The sequence below is a fragment of the Ischnura elegans genome, chromosome 2, assembly GCF_921293095.1.
Source record: "Ischnura elegans chromosome 2, ioIscEleg1.1, whole genome shotgun sequence".
NCBI classification, from domain to species: domain Eukaryota; kingdom Metazoa; phylum Arthropoda; class Insecta; order Odonata; family Coenagrionidae; genus Ischnura; species Ischnura elegans.
Window position 1 is genome coordinate 136133777 of NC_060247.1, and position 23724 is coordinate 136157500.

Genomic DNA, 23724 nt, shown 5'->3' on the forward strand with positions numbered 1-23724 from the left:
AAAAATTCTCGTTAATTCCTGGACAAATTTCGTATATTCACGGAGATGGAGGTAGGGTTTTGCAACGGTGGCTTAAGGATTATGGGAAAATTCCGATTACCATCAGCCAGTAATCTATTATAAAAGTAGGATTCCTATGAAAAAAATTAAAATTTAAATATTCATCAGGAAACTATTTATTTCGTAATTACTGCAACGCTAAAAACAGGAACATAAAGCATTTAACAGTATTTATAACAATGGTTATCATGAAATATATACCTCCAAGTTGTTGCCAGTCAAATGAGAAAATAACAAAAACTTCACTTTAAAGGAATGCTGAGTTGAGGCAGTTGGTGGAAATCATTTCTTTTATATGGCGGATGAGATTGTTAAGAATGCATTTCTGAAATGTGGAACCGTATTTCTCATATTTCAAGGCCTAAAAAGAGTTACATATATATAATTAAATTTTGCAATAGGATTTATAATGCAATCGTACTTAAAATAAACTGAACTCAGTTACGTAATGAGAGTATTGCCCAGTGACTACTGTTGGTAGCAATGGTTGTTTGGTTATTTTTCACATAATCTGTTCTGTTCAATGCAAACCATGTCCATCACTACTTAAACAACATGCCGAAATGTTGGAAGCTTATGTAATCCCGGTAGCTGACTTGTGAGGATTGGATGAGATGAAATACGAATTAAAATGCGATTATCGAGAGTTCATTCATTCAGTGGTGATATCCTCCATAACCATGTTCCTCGTGGTGCCCGTGCGAGTGGATGTAGACGGGGACCTTCTTGTAGACGGGGTATGGCTGCGGCACGGGGACCTTGACGGGGACGTGCACGGGGTAGGGGACCTTCTTCTCCACGTGCACGGGGACTGGGTGTGGGACGGGGACCTTGACGGGGATGTGCACTGGGTAGGGGACCTTCTTGATGACGGGGTAAGGCACTGGTTTCTCCACGGGGACGGGGACCGGCTTCTCCACTGGCACTGGGTATGGTTTCTCCACGGGGTAAGGGACCGGGTGCGGTACGGGCACGCCCACCTTCTTGATCACGGGCACGGGAACCGGGTGAGGCACTGGAACGTGCACTTCCTTGTTGATGGTGATGACCTTCTCTTCGTGGTGGTGGTGACCCCCCAAGTCGTAATGGTGACCTCCTCCGAATCCTCCTCCAAATCCTCCTCCGATTCCTCCTCCATATCCTCCGTAGCCTAGGCCGTGGATCCCCCGCTTCTCCGGCTGTTTCTCTGCTGCCGCGTTGGCGTCCTGCTTCTCTATGTCCTCGGAGGACGAAGCGAAGGCGACGCCTACGGCGAAGATGCACACTAGGGACTGAAATAAAGAAGATATTACTAATAAAACGTCTTTGCGACCGTGTCAACAGCTTACATACAAGAATTGCCATGAGAAAAAGGTTTCAACAGATACTGAATAGCCCTGCAGTTCTATGAAAGATCAGATAGTAGTGGCTAGAATAATTTCTGTAAAGGATTCATAGCCTAGTGTTGGATCATTCTCGCTATTTTCACTGGAATAATTTTCATTTAGTTCGATTGTTTAACCCAATACAATAAAGTTATGAAAATCCGTTTTGAAAATTTACTTAATTTTATTGAAGCCTTAATACCTAAATACCAACTAAGTCCTTCCTGGAGCATTTGACGGTTGTTAATGACCTTCTTCGAAAAATGTATTTACCAAATACGCCAACTAACCTGTATTACTTTTAGTTTTACCGACAATTTAACGAAGTTCCTATATGTTGCATGTTTAAGTAATCACTCGATCTCTCCAATTTTTTACAACTCTTCAATGTAGGCAGAACGTGGCTGCAACTTCAATATTTTTATACAAAAGTATGGATTAAAATAAATGCGAATATATTTAGGTGTAATTATTTTTTCATGTCCGAAATTTAAAATTATTGATAGCGTGTAATTAATTTCAACATGCCTCAGTAAAATCCTCTCGCCACGATTTTATAGTTGCTGAATGATACGAAACCATGACATTATTGACCAGCAGCTATTTAATATCTTATAGTTCAATATCAGTGCCTTTAAACCTAACGATTTATATCAGTTCATGTATTTGCATATATCCATGATGAAATTTGCATATCCAGAAGTCTTAATAGGCATACGTACTGGGTAAGATGGTAATAAAGAGATATATTTAATGATAATATAATCCCATATGATAACTTTAAAATAGCAGAAAAATAGCCATGAAGAGTTTATCGACTGGAGAACCGTTGTTAAAAGGGAAATGACTTCCGCGATGCCGTCCGCCCCACGTGAGTATTTCTACGACAAGAACTCCGTGACCTTCACGATCCAGAGCACTCGGTGAAAGCATTCACGAGAACCGTTAGCTTGAAACAGCTGAGTCCCCGCCCTTTCAAAGCCACGCCGCTAATATCTTAGTAGCTTCATTGACTATATATATATATATATATAGTCAATTACAGCCTTGTCATATATATATGACAAGGCTATAACATGATGCCATTTTGGACACTCGATGCAACAAAATCATTAGCTTTATCTATCAATGTATTTTGTTCAATAGTTTGATTTATGAGTTTCCAATATTTTTTTTTAATGAAATGATTAAATATGAATAATATAGTACCAGAATTCTGCTTATATAACTTCCAAATATTATAAAAAATCGTTTCAAGCTTGACTTGGTGGAAATGCGGTAAATCCATGATAACATATAAACTATAAATGTTTATTTCCATAGTTAAGTTAAAAACTTCACTGCCGATCATGGACATTCTTGAAAAGTGTTATTCCTTCACGATATCGTAGAATTCCTTCACAGTCAGTGAAGTTTTTTATTAAAATGTGGAAATAACCATTATTAATTTATATTTTATCATGGATGTTCTAAATATTGATTTAAAAATTGTTTTTTTTGTCCAATGTTCACAGAAATTAATCATTTTATCCATCCGTTCTGTTTTGAGAAAGCAAAACGGATAGACGGATGGATCAAATTTCTGCTGTCCCTATCGAGTGAAACCTTTGAGAGAGATGGAGACTGTGACGATTTGCATCTCATCTTTGGCTTTTTCTAAATAGACTACCTTAAGACTTTTAAATTTTTGGCCAGGAGTCTCGGAAAATTCGCCTCTGTGTTATCGGTGAAATTTAACTTAAATCCAGGAAAGTAGTAGTTAAAGATGTGAAAGAAGCAACGGAACCCAAATATACATGAAATTTATACAGGATACAAGTTCAAATTGTAAATGTGTAGTGTATACAGCATGCACTATGAATTTCGAATATATTAATCCCGTGCAGTGAGCGGATGCAGTTAATATTCATAAGTTTTATGAGGAAAAATTAGTTAGAAATACAACATTTTGGTTCGCATGTAGTATCGCTTTTTCAAGAAAGACACATCAAGAGAGATTTGTCTGGGCGGGAATAGAAAAGGAAATTTTCTAGCTACCTTTTAGGAATTCTAAAAAATCAAAGTCCTCATAAAATGGAATTCGTGGAATCAGTGTGCTCAAGGAATAAATTACGCAATATCTTCGCTGATAGCTGATTAGGGAAAAGTTAAATGCTCTACTATTGATCTATTATCGTTCAATAAAATAACTCGAGTTTCCAATACTCGTTGTAGATAGGAAATGGTTAAAATAAATTTTTGAGTTTTGCTGGGGACATTGGCTGTTATAATGAACAAGATAATGAATGTTGGTTATATAAACTATTATAATTGGCGGGTAAATAATTAAATGTTTAAATATGCCATAAATTAGCTCACTTGCGCTGACGATGGGCACAAGAATATGTAAATTTTATAATATTTTGACTTCAGTCAATAAAATTTATCTGGTACATAAATGAATTCATAAATATTACTAGAGGCATAAAATTCGAGCCTCTATATTTCCATCGTGTCCGTATTATCAATGAGCATAATTACTTTGAGCCCGTTTTAAGATGTCTGGTTTGCGCTAAACAAAAGGTCATACAGCCTCTAGTTTTACCTGATTGTGGCTGCAATTTTTTGTTTAAACCTGATCTTATACCAAAGCTAACCAGAACGTTCAATCACCTCTAAGTAAAGATAAAGATTGTATTATCCTACTGTTAGCGCTTACCTTACATGATAAAACTTGTCCAAACTTATTGTTAGTATATTAAATGGTACATTTAATAATGCCATATTTCTGTAGTCATATAAAGACTAGTTACTTAGCCTACTTGCTCTATGAGTATTTCAAACTAGTGAAGAGGGTTACGAGAATATGTAACTTTAATGATATTTTTTATGAATAAAATTTATCTGCTATATAGATGAATTCATAAATATTTCTAGAGGCATAGAATCCAAATCTGTATTAAGGAGAGAAATATGTATCAGGAGAGGATTTTTTACTCGAGTCCGCGTGGATTTTCGAACAAAATGATTAATACAGTTGTGATAATTGCTCACCAGGATCTTCATGATTCCTCTTCCGCAGTAGTTGCTTCTTCTTGTTCGGAGGGAGGTGCTTGGGTGAGTGACGGTCTGTGAGTGCGAATGGTGCCCTTATATCCATGGCAATTCTCTCCGCTCGTTGAGTTGCTCGGCGACCGGATGAGAATCTCTCTCCCCCCTCCCCCCAAGCCAACCGTATCTGCGTTTACTTCCGCTAATCCCATTATTTTCCGATCTCCGCTCATCCCAAAAACCCCGCCTTCAGACGTCGCCAATGGTTCCACCAATTCACTTTCTCCCCCCACCGCACGCATCGCAAAATGATATTGCTGGCGAGCATTTTCACTCCAAGAGTGGGACGTTAATGAGAAATCATGTGCGAAAGGGTGCTATGGCGGTACCAGTCGCAAAGCGGTGGGTGAACCCCGGACATATCAGCTGTGCACGTGAAAGTAAAATATCTCCTGATTTTAAAATCATTCATGACTTGATAAATCCCCGCCCATTTTGCAATTGCAACTCGAATGAATGTGTTATTAAAATGTATGATTGCAACAAGGCACCACTTGATTAGAGAAAAATATTTTGTTATTATTTCACAAATGTATTGCTTTTTATTAGCTCAACAGAATACTGAATATTTGAGTAGTATTTTTTGAAATATTGGCACATTGATATTCGAAAATTAGAGAGGAATGTATTTTCTGCGTTACAATTTAGTATCGTAAATGAGCCTGATTGAATAATAATCGTAAATTGGCCTTTTCTCGATTGAATAATTCCCCAAATATTTGCTATTATAATTACGATATGAACATTAAGGGCAACTTTCTGCAATGGAAATTAACGGAATCCTTTCTTTTTACAAGTAAAATCTAAGTGTAAGATTTGAGAACGTTAAAACTAACTCCATGTGAGTTCCTTGTCCTAAAAACTCCTTACACACATGCTATTGTCGTTCATGACCATCAAGGAGGAAGTTAATAGACTTAAGTTTAATAATTTTCTGAAATACTACCAATTTAAAAAATGATAAGAGATGTCTATGAGCAGGCAATAGGGGCAATTGTTTAATTAACTGGGCCTATCATTACGTGTATAATTTTAGGGGTATACACTATTATCATTGGCATATTATTACCGTACTATGATGTTATTTAGAATTCTAGATATACCTGTATATCCTGCTGTTTCTCTTTTTTCAATTATAAGCTGAACATTTCCTGAGTGTTCGGTTCTGCAGCAGTTGCTTCCATTCGGATGTGCCGGCCGTTGTAATTCCTTTCTGTTTCTTCCAAGAGAGTTAATTTTGAATTCCAGTTTATATTTTATCCAATGTATCCAGCTGCATATAGCTGGAGCAATATTTTTGGAGCTCAAATGTGTTTTAAGCGTTGAGGGAATCTGAATATACATCGAAATTAATTGGAAGGGTGATCGGCATTACATCCTATTTTGCTCTTTTTACCTATAGTTTACTTAATTATTAACTAGAAGGACCGGAGTTGAATGGCTACCTAGAAGGACCATTACTCGTTCTTTTGAAGCGTAGTAATTATTTTTGTGATTTCTTCGTTTATGTTAAATTAATTTATAATTTCATTAAACATAACCTTATCTTTTATTTTTTGATAAAACTACTGAGTACTTTTTTACAAACCGTTTCACTAAAATGTTTTTTATTGGACAAGAGTCGTGTCGCTCCGGCTCCCCCTGCCACATCTCTCGGTATCGCAGACATGCTGCTGTTTTCCATTCAAATATAATAAGGAATGTTAAATGCATACATGTGCTAACTAAAAAATCAAAGGCGCAATATAAAGTAGCGATTTCCTTAATGAAACACGCATTACCATTACAAAAAAATTTGGCGGACGTTGGTCCTTTAAGGTATACAGGTGGAATCAACCTTTTTCAATGCGAAAATTTTTTAATAGTATTTTAAAAGAATACGTACCATAAAAACTATATAAAAGTCATTAAGAAATAAGATGACGGAAAAAAATTATAGGCAAATGATTAAGTAAGTGGAAGTTCGTCAAATGACGTGTTTGGTCTTTCTAGTTGAAAGCTAATCAACGCAGAAAAAAAAGCAGTCATCTATCTTCATTTAAAATTCCCTCGCCGTTCACCATCATGAGAGTTTAAATGAACGCATGAATTAGCTGCTCAGTGGCAGAGACTTCAGTTCTTAAATTTATTTACTCATGTTGATTAATGAAATGCTCTATTTCATTCGGGTGGAGATGTATTTTCTAATTTCCCATAGTCCCTCACTGGATACATTCGTTCCATCTCATTATAATCATTTTTCTTTTGCACTGTCGTCGGCAGCTGCTGGTATATTCAAGGGGCGCATTCCAGAACGTCTCTCAAGTCTTTACCACGACTCAAACTCGATTCGTATTATGGGAACTCACTCGTAAGCTCGTTCATACTTACAGTCACAAGTTGATAAGTTGAGTCCAAACTTAAATTGGGTCTATTCCACATTCCAAGATATCCACCGTCGTCGCCTCACGTTTTAAAAATAAAATATCTCTCGTAAAAAAATTCTTTCATGTGCGATATTTCATTTTTTTAGATTTAATTGTATTTGTCTAACGATTTGCAGAATCAAATATAGGACACGTCAAAATTATACACGTAATGTAGTCAGACAAAAATACATGGAAATAAAAAATACTGTTAAGTAATCAAAATTGAGATACATACAATGATAGACAGCTGACTGACAAATGATTGAATGACTATTTGTGTACTTTATGAATTCATCCGCAGTATAGAATGCATTTAATAAAAACATAGTCCTTGAGATAGCGATTGAAAAGATTGTGTGATAGATGATAGTTCTGATGGATGTGGTCACAAGTGCGGGTGAAATGAATATGGAAATTGGAATTTGATTTAAAAAGCTTAAATACTCTTTTTGCAAAGAGTACCAAGTTATAGTATATTATATTGAACTCCAGAAGTACTAGTTTTTATGATTACGAGTGACAAGAGTGTATTTAATGCTTAATTTATTTTGTAAATTTTTCGCCAAAACTTCGCCAAAATTAATCCAGCTCAAGTGAGTTGCGTCAAAGTTAGTTTCTGAAATACGGATCCCAGCTCTGACTGAACGTGAACTTGAAATCTGAACCACCGAGACGCTGTGAACACTGAAACTCCGATCTCGCGGGTTTACGCTTAAGAAGTCAAACTGTATGCACCACCACATGGCTAAACAAGAATATTATGGTGTCGGGGACGTAATCTAAAATGGTAAGTTATCTGTAGCCCTAGGTAAATCAGTGAAATCATTAAAATTATCGTCGATTAAGAGAAAGTAACGAATGCAAGGAAAGTAACGCTTCCTCTTTCACCGTAAGGAGTAAATTACAAGTAAAAATTATAATTCGTAAAAAGTAATCGTTAAATGTAAAAATTACTGAAAAAGTAACCGCTACATGTAAATCGATTTCTTTTGCCCGATTACGATAAATGGAATGTGGGTGTCGCTGTGATAGGCACGATGATTCCTGGTGGATTTAATGCAAAAAAAATGCATTCCGTAATGCATCAAAGTAATGTAAACACATTCATTAATTGTATTCAATATTCAATTAATATCATCACATAGTCCTGATGAAGGTATACAAATATAACGAAACGTTGGCCAAATATTTTGCATAAAATTCTTAAAGACCTACACTCCATGACACTAATCATCATTAACAAGTACGAGTTAATAGAATGCATTAAATAAAAATACACGTCTGATTGTATAAATGATTTTGGTGGACCGGTACGGAATATGGACGAATACATAAACCAAATTAGAACACGTTGTATTTTCTGTACATGCGTTCGAATAAGTTAGGTGGTTACACGGTGCATTTTGGCGTTCATTCTCGCGTTCATACGATTAGAATTTAACTCGCGCACGTCAATGTATCGTGTAACATGGACTACAGAGTGATAGCCCCAGCGATGGCTTCCAAAATCATTTCTGAATCACACGGTCATTCCCACCGTCCCTTTTTCCATCGCTTATTCCGTCATTTTCCGTATTTTACGTCTGTCGTTTATTTTAGAACCGAACGTGGTGTTACAATCACTTTTAGCGGCCGTGCATTCTGATTGGCTGAAAGACGGCATCAGGGATGATATCAGCGACAGAAAAAGGGGCGTGCCAAGATATGGAAAATTGGGATGATATTCTCATCCCTGGAGGCATTGCGGAAAATAATTGCATGAAACGGTCATTTTTCCGCCATCATTGGAGTGATCGTTGAAGCTACGAACATTGTAAAAGAGGCCCCTAAAGATATAATTTGGGGTATTAATTAATCCAAATTTATACATGATGGTGTGATCCATCGAATTCATTGCTTTTCAATACTATCCCTCGCAATGACAAAAATTATACTGTAAAACATTGGAAAAAATTGGATCGCATTGCACACATCACCACGCCACGGGCATTTCTGAAAACCGATTAAAATGCGACCGAAGTGGCAACAGAAATGAGCCATCCATGGGATGGAATTGGGCCTCCTCTATGCAGTCCCCTTGGCTGTAGCAATCGCTCGGAAGAAGCGGAGAAGAAAATCGTGTACTTCAGGCTTAAACACGCGTACCCATCATATGTATCACGTGAAGTAGGAAATTTATGCGCCATATTAAAATGGAACGCGGCGCAATCCTCTGAAGATCCTTAGGGAAGCTATAATCAAACAAATCGCATTGATAGATAAAAATACATCTTTACTAGAGCTGAATAAATAATATATGTATTTTAAGAGGAAGCAAGCTCAAACACGCGTGAATTACTTTTGCCCTATCAATGAGCCCTAGTGGAAAAATTATGCTCAATTGACTCACATATTAAAGGTTACAGAGCTTCCTTTGCATGATTTTTTTTGGTATCTAAGTGCACCGCAATAATGTACCATTGTGCTCATCGCGACCAATTCACGTGACACAATACTTGGTTTCCATTGAAACGCACGAGGTACTTACGTTGGGACTAAGGCAGTGAAGTAACCACCCTTTCTTTTTATTCTTGCTCTAGGTTCGGAGGAATCTGATGCTGTCACTGGAGCGGAGCGGGCGACCCCTGGAATTTACTTTCTATTGCTGGCTAAACTTGTAAGTTACAGTTTCGAAAGAAATGCATTCTATTTCCCACAATTAAGTAGTAGTAGTACTCTTGTTTCTGGGATGCGTCGACATCTAAGGTCATTTTGAACTGCAACGAATTTTATTGAAACATTTTTGTGTGAATTACTTCATAAGCTCGATGAAATCTCGATAATCTTGATTTCATTAAAATAGAAATAAATAAGAGAAAAAATTATAAATAGCACATAGTATTGTTAGATTTTGATTTGAAAACCAGTAATTTCAAAAATATTATTACCCGGCTAAGAAGCTCAGGTTCTCGGAGTATGTCATTCAAGCCTCATAGAAGATCCATCTTATTGCGCCATATCCGAAACATCCTACAAACAATAAATCTGAATTGACAATTAGTAGTTTATAATCTTGGTTCGCTATGACTGGGTCGCTCTTATTTGTAGTTGATCTTACTAAAATTTTCATGGTATTGGTGAAACATTATTTCAAAAAAGATTAGATAATAATAATTTAGCATTCCTTATTTGATGTGCTGGACCCCGGAGACGTATTTGAGAGATACGAAGGAAAATAAGCTGCAGTTGATGCTAAAACAGGAAAAATAATGGCCAAATGTATTAGTTTAAGCATAAAGAAATGAATAATTCTTATTACAAGGGTTATAAATTCATTAAAAAAATATTATTTTAGATTCCGTTAAAGTCAATATTAGTCAATATTTGTGGGATTTATTAAGAAAAGGCAGGATTACATTTTAAAGAGCCCACGTGACTTAGGGTTTTTTCTTTAAAAAAAAAGCAGCTAATGCTAGAAAAATATTGGAAGTGGATATTTTATGGATATCCTGGATATTTTATGATAGATAGTTATGATTTAATTTATGGTGGCATATGATAATTATTTATTTTCCATTTTTCATTATTTGAATGAAATTGAAGTATTTCCTATTCATTTCAAGCGGAGGAAAACTGTCATTTTCCGAATGACAGTTTTCCTCCGCTTCTCCTCAGAATTTACGATGAATAAAAAAGTGCAAAAGATTGTAATTTTGTTCGTACAAATTTCCTTGTACAAAAAATTTGCATCCATGGGTAGATAAAATATTTTTCCTAGTTGCTAATCATCACGGTGGATCGTAATTCACAGCAACATTAAGAAAATCTTCACTTTCTATGGAGTGTTACCCGGCGATTCGGCTAAAAATAGTCGGTACTTTTGGGTGGTTGGTAATGGATGCAAAACTCAACGCGGTAGCACACCCGGAAGAATGATATTTTCGTCGATATTTTGAGGTTTTGAATACTCTCATTGCGCAAGTTATCAATTACTTAAAGTTCAACATGCAAACAAAAGTGAGTTGTATATATTTGAAAATACAATAAGACTCATGCAGCAATGTACCAAATATAGACAACGTTCACCGTTGTAATCTAGCGATAGCCGCTTTTTTATTCCGTGAAAAGCGTTGTAGGTTGTAATCTTATTGGTAACTTCTTTTATTTCTCTCAAGTCACTCATTTTCTGGCAAGGTGACAAAATTTATTTCTAAGCTTAATATAATTTAGGTATTAATAGGGGAAGTTCCAATACAACAAGGCTATGTCAGTGAAATGGATCTAGTACTCCTAATCAACATTCCCCAAAAACTATTGCTTAGGAGGAGAGTAGTGCAGTACGTTTAATTTAAAATACATTCATATTCTATAACCAATCAAAATTTAATTTTTACAATTAATTGGCGAAACATTTTTTTTAATGAAATATGCAAAACATGAAGAATCTCCTAATCATAGCTATTTTTTGTAAATGAATCATGGTACTATTTACATTCACCGCCACATGCCGATAGTTTTGTTGTATATGAACTATTGTCATATTAATTATTTCTGCTGGGATGCAAATCCATATTATAAGCTGAAACATTGAACCTAAAGATAAGAATCCTACTAGCCAGGAGTCTAGATTCATATGGTTATACAAAGCCAAGGCTTTAATATTGTTCCTACATTAATTTAGTTAAATTCACGTGATACAATACACGTGATATTGTGCACTCTTCACTATACCTTACTTAAAATTGAAAGTAAGTCGATGACGTTCCCTTTATGTCCTTAAATTTTAAAGGTACAACGTGTGCAAATTCAGCGAAATAGCCATTCTCAAATAATTGTATACCTTTACCCACACAATTTTATAGTGGCTATCGTTGTGAACAAATTCATGCATTAGAGTGTAATATAAATAGTAGTGAATATGGAAGGATATTCGAACAACTTAAAATTAGAGTGTGTTGATCCTATTCACTCCGTTTCAATAATTCGTTATAAATTTTTTGATCATCGTAAAAAATTGTTAACGTAAAGATTTTCGGAAACTTACGTGGCAAGAAAAAAAAACTCGTGAATAAACCCCTATTGGGACGGTATTTTAGAGCTAAATTTCTCTATTATTTGCTTTATTAAAAAGACAATTTTATATTAGGAATTCTGAAATTCAAGCGAAATAATTTTCCAGCATTCTTATGAAGGTCGATTTATTTCACAAATATTATGTGGTGACATGTCATCCCGCGGGATTTTAATTACATTAGAAAACGCGTCCAACTTTCTGTTTTCAGCGTTCGTCAGCGTTTGTCTCATAAAGGCAAGTGATGTTCGTTGCAGTGATCAAGATGGTGTGGTGACAATGGCCAGACGATGGAACTTGGTGGGCGAAATGTCAGCATCTCGTTGCCAGGACAGCAGTCGGAAACCAGCGTGTTGGCCCCCGGAGTAGGATAGTTTAGTGGTGTCCTCCAAATCCCCCGAATCCACCGTAGCCGTGTTCCTCATGGTGTCCGTGCGAGTGGATGTAGACGGGAACCTTGTGGTAGACGGGGTAGGGCTGCGGCACGGGGACCTTCACGGGGACGTGCACGGGGTAGGGGACCTTCTTCTCAACGGGATAAGGCACAGGGTGTGGGACGGGGACCTTGACTGGGACGTGCACTGGGTAGGGGACCTTCTTGATGACGGGGTAGGGCACTGGTTTCTCCACGGGGACGGGGTAAGGCTTCTCTACTGGATAGGGCACTGGTTTCTCCACGGGGTATGGCACGGGGTGCGGGACTGGCACGCCCACCTTCTTGATCACGGGCACGGGAACCGGGTGTGGCACTGGAACGTGCACTTCCTTGTTGATGGTGATGACCTTCTCGTGGTGGTGACCCCCCAAGTCGTAATGCCCCCCTCCGAACCCGTAGCTTCCTCCATATCCTCCTCCATATCCTCCTCCATATCCTCCTCCATACCCGCCTCCAAATCCTCCGTAGCCTAGGCCGTGGATCCCCCGCTTCTCCGGCTGTTTCTCTGCTCCCTCATCTGAGGATGTTGCTGCCGCTTTAGCGTCCTGCTTCTCTGCGTCCTCAGAAGACGAGACGAAGGCGACGCCCACGGCGAAGATGCAAACTATGGACTAAATAAGAGGAAATGCATTGAAAATGAGTTTTTATATGAGATAACTTGCTTTGACTCTTTTTCAACGTTTTCGGGCATGCAATGTGATACTTAAAAGAGCATTACTTTCTCACTGACAGCATTTTAGAATTATAGTTTCAATGATTTTACAGTATTTAATAGAATAGTAATAGTGCACTTTCCCTTGCATCGCGATGGCCGCCGAAGCCTTTCCACTCTTCCTCACGAAATATTACCATTGACATTCCTTCTTACAGTGCTGATGAAGGCGCACATCATTGTGTGAATTGATGTGCGTATTCACAGTGAAAATTAATTTAGTCTGATAAATATTTTTAATGAGCTAATTATATAGGTAACGAGCAGCTTTTTTCTTCTTTATGGCCTTGATATTTTGCTGATGTGACCCACGTTTGTGGAAAAATCATCAAACCGTGCTATACATGGTTTTATTGGTTCAGATAAATCAACATTCCTTTATGTGTATGCTGAAATCGCTTATTTTATTTCCCGAGAGCCATATGCGTGTGAAAATTATGAGGATATCAAGATCAATGGATGAAAGTGTATTCCCATAACACTTTTTCAACGAGCAAACTATTCTATGAACATTGAGTTATTGCTTGTATTAAATTTCCTTTAATATTCTAAATTTGCCTATACTATATAATACTATACCTTGCTACAATACGAAATAAAAATAATGCACATTTAATCGGTGAGTTGATGAAATTTCAATGAGTAATTTTCTTAATATGTCACTTACTGGCTTCACTTATTATCACACTATTTATAAGGACTCATAACTCTCGCTCGATCAGTACCTTGTGTTGAATATTACATGCTTTAACCATATGCTATCAATTTGATATTTTTCGAAGGAATAAAGTGCACCCTGATCAAAATTTTACTCCATTTAAATGTTGTGAATTATTCCTCAGCATGTCCTCAGATTTATCTTGTTATATTCGAAATGAAGGCAAGCAGTGAAAAAGCTTGACACTATACACCCGGTAAATTTCAAGATGAAAGTTTTAAAATGAGTGTTACTCCACCTTTGAAGATAAGATACAACCTATTACAAGAAAGGGATGCGTTCTTTTAAAATTATGCACTCAAATGTTTCTCGAAACCGTTAAAATTCCCAATTAAGGATGAAGTTTCTTCTTTTAAGTATTTCACAACATACAACCTTGGTCCTAAAGTGCAACATTTTTCGAAACTATTAGAAAAGAATTAAACTTCGCTAGTTCCACAAAAGTGTATTCATCTACGACCAGTTTCGATTAAGTGTGCCATCTTCTGGCCTAACGTGTGAATTAATTAATGTGAAAAAAGCAAATTTTTACTCTTTCCTGATAGTCATGAAGGAGTTCCATCAAGCAACGCCTCAAACTAATGCATTTATTTTTAAAACACCAAGAGGGTCTCAGGATAACCTAGCATTAAAGGAGGCTTCGTTGAATTCATTTTCGTAGACTTTCATTTTCGAATATTAACTTCCACAAGGTTGAGCCTAATACCATTGAACGAATTGCTACGGCTATTTCATTGGCAACAAATAACTAATTCAGCTGTGATAATTAAAAATACGACACTTATTCACAATACGCCACACAGTACGAATATCTGTCTGCATGTCTACTCAGGGTCGCACATGAAAAATGCAAAATAATGAATCGAGTGTCAGTTGGGGGCTGTTGTGATTTTATGGATGCAAAGCGGGATTTCTTACCAGGATCTTCATGATTCCTCTTCCTCAGTTGCCTCTTCGTTCGGAGTGAGGTGCTTGGGTGAGTGACGATGAGCTTTGATCACCCCAGCCCTTATATACCTCCGCCACCACCTCCGCCGTGATTTGCTTCGTTTGCTGCGATCCGCAGATAGGAGGAGTTTAATGACTGAAAGAGGGTTGCCTCACGCATTTCCCCTCGCCACCGTGAATTTTCTATTTCGCCAAACACACCCCGCTTCTCCTCTTACCGTATTTTTCTGTATCGCCTCACCGACAACGGCAACGCAATGCTTCCCTGACCATCCTCACTCTTCCTAGGGAGGTCCGAATCCCTATTAATGCAGTGATAGGATCAGCTCGGTAAAGTAAATGTGTTTGATGAAATTTGACGTGTTTGACAGGTGAAAATTCTCTCCTATCGCCAGTCACGCATCTAGAGTCTACAATTGCTTTGTAGATAAGATAGTTATAATAATATGCTCTCCTGTTAGCTCTATCAATCGGATACGTATCCGGAAGTATAAATGAGGAAGTTGGGTGTATTTTTTCAACTGCTTGCATCAGAATACATTCATTAATTATTTATGCGCATGGTTACATCCACATTTTCGTCCTGCAAAAGACTATAAAGGCTCTGAAATAATCAGACGAATTTGTTTGTGAGATTGGTGCAGTTGCTAAACCTCGCCGGCCCGGGTTCAAATCCCTTGCGGTGCAAGAAGATTTTCAGAGATAACCTGTACCTGCTTGATTGTTGTGTCGAGGGCACTTCGAGCGCAACGCTTCGTCTGTCAGATTGGACGTTAAACTGTGGTCCTCTTGGCGCATTTCGTTAAGAGCAGGCAAATACCGACGCCTGGTTTCTCTCCACCCTTTCTAACTTACTCATGGCGAAAATCGCCTAAGCTGTCGCTTGCCTCCTCCAAATATCACATATGTTATGAGTTATGAATGGGAAACATTCAACACCATTATCATGTATTATGTACAACGTAAATTGCTGGTGATTATTTAGGGTTATCAAAAAATATACTAGAAATATTAAATAATAGTAGTTCATTGTTAAGCTTAAGGTGATTAGATATCATTTACATCCCCATACTACTCTTCAAGGCGCCTCAATAAGCGTGTGGCAGGAGGGGTTAGGACACCAGCCGTAAACAAATAACAGAGAAATTCTCTAACGAAGTTTCACCTAGCATTAATGAAAGTCCTTCATTGTCCAGTGGTAAAACTAATTACTATACCTATCAGTTTGGCAAAATATATCTCTTAACTCATTGTTTCTGTCGGAACTGGAAATTTATTCTAATTTGATATTCTCCATGTCGTTCCGAAAGATATTTGCGTGCGGCCTCCGACTCTCTAGCGGTTCCCAGTCTAAAATTATAGCAGCTCTTAGCCTCCCAGCAAGGTATTATCTCGGGGAGAGGGCTCTAGTCCATGGTGAGGCCTAGCCTTAGTTTTAGATGGGAACGTTGGGTAAGGTAATTTAGAGTGCCCTACGGAATGGGTACGACTGGGGAGAGAGGATCAATGAGGGTCGGGAGACTGTTACCTATCTTAATAGGGTGATGACACTATTTATGAGATAGAAATGCGTCAACGATACTGACTCTTGAACGGATGTGACCCTATGAGAACTTTTTGCAGATAAATTGTATTGTCTCTCGAGAGCACATTGTATCAATAAATAGCCATTACTAACCTGAGCCTGAAACTTACACCCAAGTCATCATTTTGCATTATTAGTGATTACACCCTTTCCCTTGGGGTACTGCCTTACCGAGATTAGTTCTCAATAACTCCCGGAGGGTCCAACCATTCCAGGCTTAAAGTCAAAGAGTGGAAGCCAAACGTAAAGGTAATCCATGTGATGGTGTCATGTAAAATAAAGGCGGTTGGACTGGAAGTGGAAAAACCTACCAAGTATCTCTTCCCTGAAAAATGCAGTGCATAATGACATACGGAGGAAACAGAACATGTTGGTGGAGGAAGTACTTAGCCGGGAGAAGATCTTGAAAACAGTGTTGTTGGGTAGATTGATGGGAAAACGATGGAAGGGATGGAAAAGAATAGGATTTTTAGATGGAATGTAAGGCCTTATTGTGAATTTAAGAGGGAAATCCTTTATGGAAGGAGAGGCTGCAAGAATACTTCTCATGACTCCATGGGAATCTACTTTAATCAGTGGAATACTCTAATAAAAAGGTACGTTGAAGTTGAACACTGCACCTCATAAAAACCAAAGTTGTTCTCTTTTACCTAAATTACTCATTTATGAAATCATAGACATAGCAGCATTTTAATCGTAATCACGACTTTCAAAATGAGATAAAAATTAATTGTTAATTGAGTGATGACGTTTTCATCAGATTGAAATGATTATCCGGGCTTCTTGGGGCGCAAATCTTTGTGCTTTCTGCTTCAGCGGGCAGCGGTGAATGGACTCACTTGAGGATAGTGCCGAGATCAGCGATGGAGAGTGTCGATGGCAAATTAAAAACCAATTTTTTCCAGCTGAGCAATATTGAGAAATCCTACCTCCAGTAAAACCATAATTATTTTAGTCATTTAAAAAATGACGAAATTTACCGATTTTTAATGTAAAAAACATTAAATTAAATAATAAAATAAAAACCTAATGAAATACTGCTAAGCAATTCGCCGGTTCTCTTACGAAAGATTATCTCTACATGCGGCGAAATACCCGCACCATCTCCTTATGCTGAAGGGGTACCGATAATAATTGCGTCAGTAACTTAGGCGAATAGATTTGGTAACGTCAACAGGAGAAACGTTGTCCCACCAGTCGGAAATATGTATATGTAGTACCATCGCTATAACGAGGTTTTTAATTGAGCCTTTTCCCATATATTCCGTTGAGTATGACTGTTACTTACACAATGTGTATCTAGGGTGAGGTTCTATCATATTTCATGTGACACTATCACCCATTTCTTTTTCATTTATTTTTTGAGATGTTTATATTGCGTACAAACTTTTTATTTCCTCAGATTGAAGTATCTCAGTACATAGTATATTTTACTCAGTAGCACTTACTTTTTTAGCATAGATAAAGGCTCATGATTTTTCCAGCCAATTATTAAATTATTTTCAACATTGTGGAAAGGTGCAATTGTTATTGCATTTTAGGGTGACTTTGAGTCACTTCTTTGCAAAATATATTTTTCCAATCAAAATGATTTTCTCCAAACTCCATGTTGAAGTTTATAAATAAGCGAAGGGTTATTGTTTTAACGAATTGTTAAATTAAATCAACAAGGGAAAGTGTTGAAGTTAATAGTAATTGTTTTAACGAAATTTTAATTTAAATCAACAAGGGCAAGTGTTGAAGTTTATAAATAAGCAAAGGGTTGTCAAGGGTAAGAAAAAGTTGTTGACTAGTTACGAGGGCAGATGAATAAATAAGTTAAAAGAGACAACAAAATCGTGTATAATTAAGGAGAATAATTGAGTTACATTACCCCAAGCATTAGCTTTTATTACAAATGGTGATATAAATGATTACTTTGACAATTATTTGAATTTATGACCTGCTTTCTGACCTCTATATGTGAGATTTATTAATACCTAGGTTCTAAATCACGCCATTTGGAAATTTTTGAAATTATTTCGTTTTTCTGAGCTGTTATTTGATAAATTTGAAATGTGAAAGTTTTTTCAGCAATTTCAGCACCATGACGAGTGGGCGTTGAATACTAAAATGTCGTTAATTTTACCAATCCGTTTTTGTTAACCAGATGTAGTTTATGCTATGATACAAAGTCATGCAAATGAGTTGATGAGATTGTCCAATTCAAAGAAGAAGTGCACAAGATTTCAGGAAATTAAATAAATGTAGAAAGTGAATAATAGTGGTGTAATACTTCTTTTATGTGATAAAAAATATATTTAAGAAAGAGAGTGGAATTTGTAGCTTTTTAGAGCATATTTTGGATAATAAAATCCAAAAATTGAGGCAAGGGCTCCCCAGTTGGCGACATGTTGATATTACATCTCAAGGAATTTAAAACCCCACCAATGTCAAGGAGTTAGCTCTCACATTCCATTTGTCATGTAAAGCTTTCTGGCATGCTGATTTCGCCCGTCGTCCACTTTTTTCTAATTTTGGTAATACTGCCAATTGCATCTATTTGGCATTTGCATCGATTTCTGGGGATAATTTCATAAGTTGAGGGTTTGATTCGTTGATTTAAAATGAAATTGCCCCAAAAAAGGTTTAGACGATGATTTTTTTCTAACTGCCAAATTTTTGTTTAAGCTTTTTTTATTCTCCTTAAATACTTTATGATAAATTAAATCCTGCAGTTATTGGGTGCGTATTCAAAAGAGAAACATTCTCAAAACTAGTATTCTAACATGCATGGTGAAAAAAACAGTACTATTCCACAAACTTTTTATTATTAGCTGTCAACTAGTTTCGGCGTTTATGCCGTCATTATCAAGCTTTAGTCTTCGTATATACGTCGACGTCGAAACTAGTTGACAGCTAATAATTAAAAGTTCGTGGAATAGTACTGGGTTTTGTTTCACCATGAACATTTCATCGTTCCACCAATTAACGCCCAAATCTGTTGATTTTATTAGTATTCTAACTTAATTAAGGTAACTTAATAAACAAAAAAAAATAAAAAATATATGTTTCCTACTATTCGCTGCCTTGCCTTAAGTTGCCTTAACATTACATATATGTGATCACTCGAACCACAAAAGGTTTTTGGCCTCGTCAACATCAGCTCGCGATCCGTCTCTATTCTGCATCAGCTCGGGTGTTACGTTGAGACTTAGCATTTTATTTATTTATTTATCAAATTGCCCACACACAGTTTAGTTTTCCATTTTATAGTAGGACAGTATAACAAACTTAAAAATTACAAACACATTCAAACATAATAAATTTAAATAAACAGCAATACATTGAAAGTAATCTTATGGAGCTTAAGAGTTTCTATTAAGGTAGGAAAGAGCGCGGTTTGTAAAGGAGTGGTTTGGAAAGGAGAACGGGTCAATGTGATCTGGAAGGGAATTTATGAGGGAAGAGAGGCGGGTGGATGGAACGTTTGGTTAGTGACAATCTGGGAATGCGCATATGGAGGAGCGAATGCGATCGAGTGGGTCTGCATGGAACTTTAAAAAAAAAATCACGTGACCTCCGCACTTTAGTGGTCGTCTGCCTCGTGGGAGATTTTCTCTCGCCATCCTCAGTGCGGAGTTCAACTCCCTCCTCTTCACGTGGCCAGCCCAACTTAATATTCCGCTTTTAACTCGGGCAATGATGTTGGGCATCTTCGTACTCTTAGTTCTCTGTCGGCCCGTATACTCTAGGTGCCTTGGTCACATACAGAGCCAAGTTTTCGAAGACTATAAGCTTCTTTTCTTTTTGCTTGGTGTCCAGACTTCAGATCCAGACTACACAATAGGGAAAATCATGCTCTCAGTGGCGCAGCGAGAGGGGGGTTTTAGGGGGTAACCCCCCCCCCCCCCCCCGGAGCTCAGAGAAATTTTTAAGTTTAATCTATTTTACTTATGTGGATCAGTATTACATATAGAATTGTGTTAGGATTAATCAAATATCCCTCAGAAAGCCGTAAAACTCGCCATTTTGAACCATTATTCTTAAACATTTTCCGTTGGAGGGCCCCCGCAACTCCTGCTCACCCTTGTGGGTATGCAATACCCCCCACAACCGTAAGTATTAGTTGCGCCTAAAACCCCCCCTAGGCTTAATTTTTAGCTGCTCCCTGCATGCTCTTATAGAGCCTCACGCATGCGTTGTTTTTGAGATAATTTTACTCTTTAACAGTTTTTGTAGGGCCAAATATCATCTATTTCCCTTTAGGTACTAATTTGTGAATGCAAGTTACCGAATGAAATTCAGTATCAAATTTTAAAGAAGACTCAAAATACACCAATTCTCCTCTTCCCGCGTTTCTCAGATAATCGCAAACGAAAGATCGATGTTATAATCTCTTCACGGAAGAGGGCGTGGTCACAGTGTGCGTCACTGCCTTCTCTCCGATCTTCCATCTCATCTAAAAACGCGATAGAATGCTTACGACTTTTTATCGACTTTCTTTTTTTCTCACGTGCGTAAGCTACTATTTTTTTATATCGAGAAGACCTATATAGTAATATTCAGATTCTTATCGATGATGATTATTTTTTCATTGAGGATACGCTTTCCTGTGCAATGCCATTGCAATCATGAAACCACATATCATAGTGACAAATGGTAAATTTGAAATCAGGCCTCCCTGCGATCACATATTTTACGTAAATTATGTTTTTTGTAGCTATGATCTTTTTTCACCCTCGTAGCGGACTAATTATCTCAATAAATCGTTCATCGAAAACTTGTTTTACCTCATTAATTTCCTTAAAACACATTGACGTCGATGGAATAGCGGTAATTTTGGTTTATTCGTTTCCGTAATTCGTGACTTCGCGCATGAACGCGTGAACGAAGGCTCTGGATCACCAGCAACGTGTGGAATAACGGTCGGCGAAAGTTTGAAAGTCGAAGAACAAAGTGGAAATTTTATTGAAAACTGGCTCATCGTATGAGATGTTAATTTTTGTTGAAATTATTTTTGGTAAAAATCAGCATAATTAATCCAAAATTAAATGTATTAATATACATAAATCCATTTTGGGGTCACCTTAAAAGGATAAATTTCAATACAAAGGGCAAATATTGATTTTCTTATGGCCTTACTTCTCCTAAATCTCTCCTAAAATCTCCTGTTTTTTGGTATGACTCTTCCGAAGGTGATCCGTGTAAACTTCTTGGATGCAAGAAATCTTGCTACTTTGTTCTTGCATCCGCATATTGGATGGTTACCCTGTAATAACTATTCATTCTAAACTAAAAGGAGTAAAAATTTTTGAAATCACTATAGAAAGATAGTCTATGCTAATATGCCATTTGATTAGATAAGATCTGGACCTGGCTATTTGGTGGTAAAACTGATTGCATGAATTGAATTAAACTGGGAATTGTGACTTATAGTTTTTGATTCCGGCCAAGTCTACTGTTTAATCACAGCAAATTCCTATGAAATTAATTTTAAGTAACCGTACTGCGGTCGCGATATTGGAAACCGCAATTCACTTAGCGTTTTCGATATTAATATGATCACCGTTCATAATTACCGCGGTGTAATTTTTAGAATGTAATGCCGAATATCTGAAAAATTATGCCGTACATGATGTTTCTTTGCATGTTTCCCGAGAACACTTCACGTTCATATCTTTGAACGCATCATACACCGTGTTATTTAGCCAGGTGATCTTATTACATAAAGAGTAGAACTCTGTGAGAATATTTTTTTATTTATGTACTCCTAAAACTTGTGTTTTTCATGCCCTTAGTAGAACAAAAGAGTCGATTTAAGGAGACCATGTTCGCCATTGCGGACCCTTTAGGAGCATCGAACGGAAATTGCCACTCATGCCATTTTTTCTTTTCAATATTCCACTTTCCTGGTCAATTATAATTATTCACTTGAAAATACGTTCTATGGTATCGTAACTTAAATTTCATATGCATTCTATTTTTTTATATTGAAAGTGTTTTAAAACTCTTGGTTAGGGATTGATTTGATAAGCAATTTAAGTATCTATAAAGTTTTTGCTAAAATGATTTCTATTTTGTTGTTATTGCGCAGTGATATGGATATATTTTTTTAAATTTTGAATATTATTCTGTGCATAAACTTTCCTTGATGCTTAGAAATTTTTGTTTGCCCGTGCTGCCATATGTATCAGATGGCTACCCCAAAAAAATAGTGCTCTTCTGTGGTGATTAATTTCATTCTGCATTATAGCTGATGCTTCTTGCATGCTATGAATTATGGAAATGAATTAAATGAAGTCATAGATTGCAATTTTAATATAGGCAGTACTTATAGACAGTATATTGAGAGAACTCGCTATGCATTGTGCCGCAGTAAAAGTAGTTCTAATACAATTTAAACGCCATTCATACTGCTGAGGAGAAGAGGTTGGCTTCCGAAAATTCGAAGACATAAAAAACGTTATCTTCATGGCGATGCGATCGAGTCATTCAAGTATTCAATGAAAGAGGGAACGTGCAATTGCCTTAAGGAGAGAGTTCCAGGGAAATGGGAAAGTTCCACGTAAATTAACGATCGTGAGATAGCAGTTGATAAAGCGAGTGACGCAGAGCGTTTATGTTCATCCACAAATCGGAGCCGTCGAATGTTAGCTTTCCACGCATAAACGTAAATTGAAATGCATGAATGAGATTTTAAAGAAATTTTGCAATATAATTTCCGAAAGTGCGTCCTACGATCAGATAATCGATGTGGAAGATTTTGAACTGCTTCAGAATTAATGAATAGTCATTCGCTGCTAGAGAAATATATCCAAACACAAATTGTAGAGGAATGGAATCAAACGTCTTTTAAACTCGGGTGAGCATAGGAAATCATCAAATAAAGTAATGTTTTTTTGTTGTGGGAACAAATCTTTTGTTGTTTGGTAAAATCGTTAGAAAAATACCAATTATTTTTCATGAGGCGTCAACAGGTTGACAGGCTTTCAAAACTACACCGCAAACATGCAAAACTAAAGTTAAAAACCAGTGAAAAATTCCATTATCTATGGGTTCGCCAGACGCATTCATTGCGAATTTCGTGATAGGGTTGATGAGTTAAAGTTTTTCATTATTCGATCGACTTCTGAGAAGGAGCAAAAGAGAATAGTGATTAGAATGAATGAATCCCTGAAGTCATTCAGTAACATGTGAGGAGGTATAATTGACTTTTATAGTACAAAGTCGCTTAATTTAGAAGTAAATAATAAAACAGCTAGGAAAATATGTGCTTTTACTAAAACATTTTGATATTTATAATTATACGCACGGGCAATTTCCTCGTCATGCCCCCGGAGATTTGGCCCGACGTCAAGTGACTCACTCATG

At 37.0% G+C, this 23724-nt stretch overlaps 2 protein-coding genes across 2 annotated transcripts in view; both read right to left on the bottom strand.

Moving 5' to 3' along the window:
• Positions 1-520: 520 nt before the first annotated feature.
• On the bottom strand, positions 521-4535 carry LOC124154669 (non-classical arabinogalactan protein 31-like). Its single transcript, XM_046528532.1, has 2 exons — positions 4458-4535; positions 521-1331 (listed from the first exon to the last, which is right to left on the bottom strand). Exons 1-2 carry the CDS (start codon positions 4467-4469, stop codon positions 717-719), a joined length of 627 nt encoding a protein of 208 aa, XP_046384488.1. The 5' UTR covers positions 4470-4535; the 3' UTR covers positions 521-716.
• Positions 4536-12091: 7556 nt separating this feature from the next.
• Positions 12092-23724, bottom strand: part of LOC124153266 — a 40480-nt gene continuing 28847 nt past the window's right edge. The window contains exon 6 of the mRNA XM_046526364.1: positions 12092-13019. Coding sequence (XP_046382320.1) covers positions 12348-13019 — 672 coding nt within the window. The 3' untranslated portion in view covers positions 12092-12347. The remainder of the gene's footprint in view (positions 13020-23724) is intronic.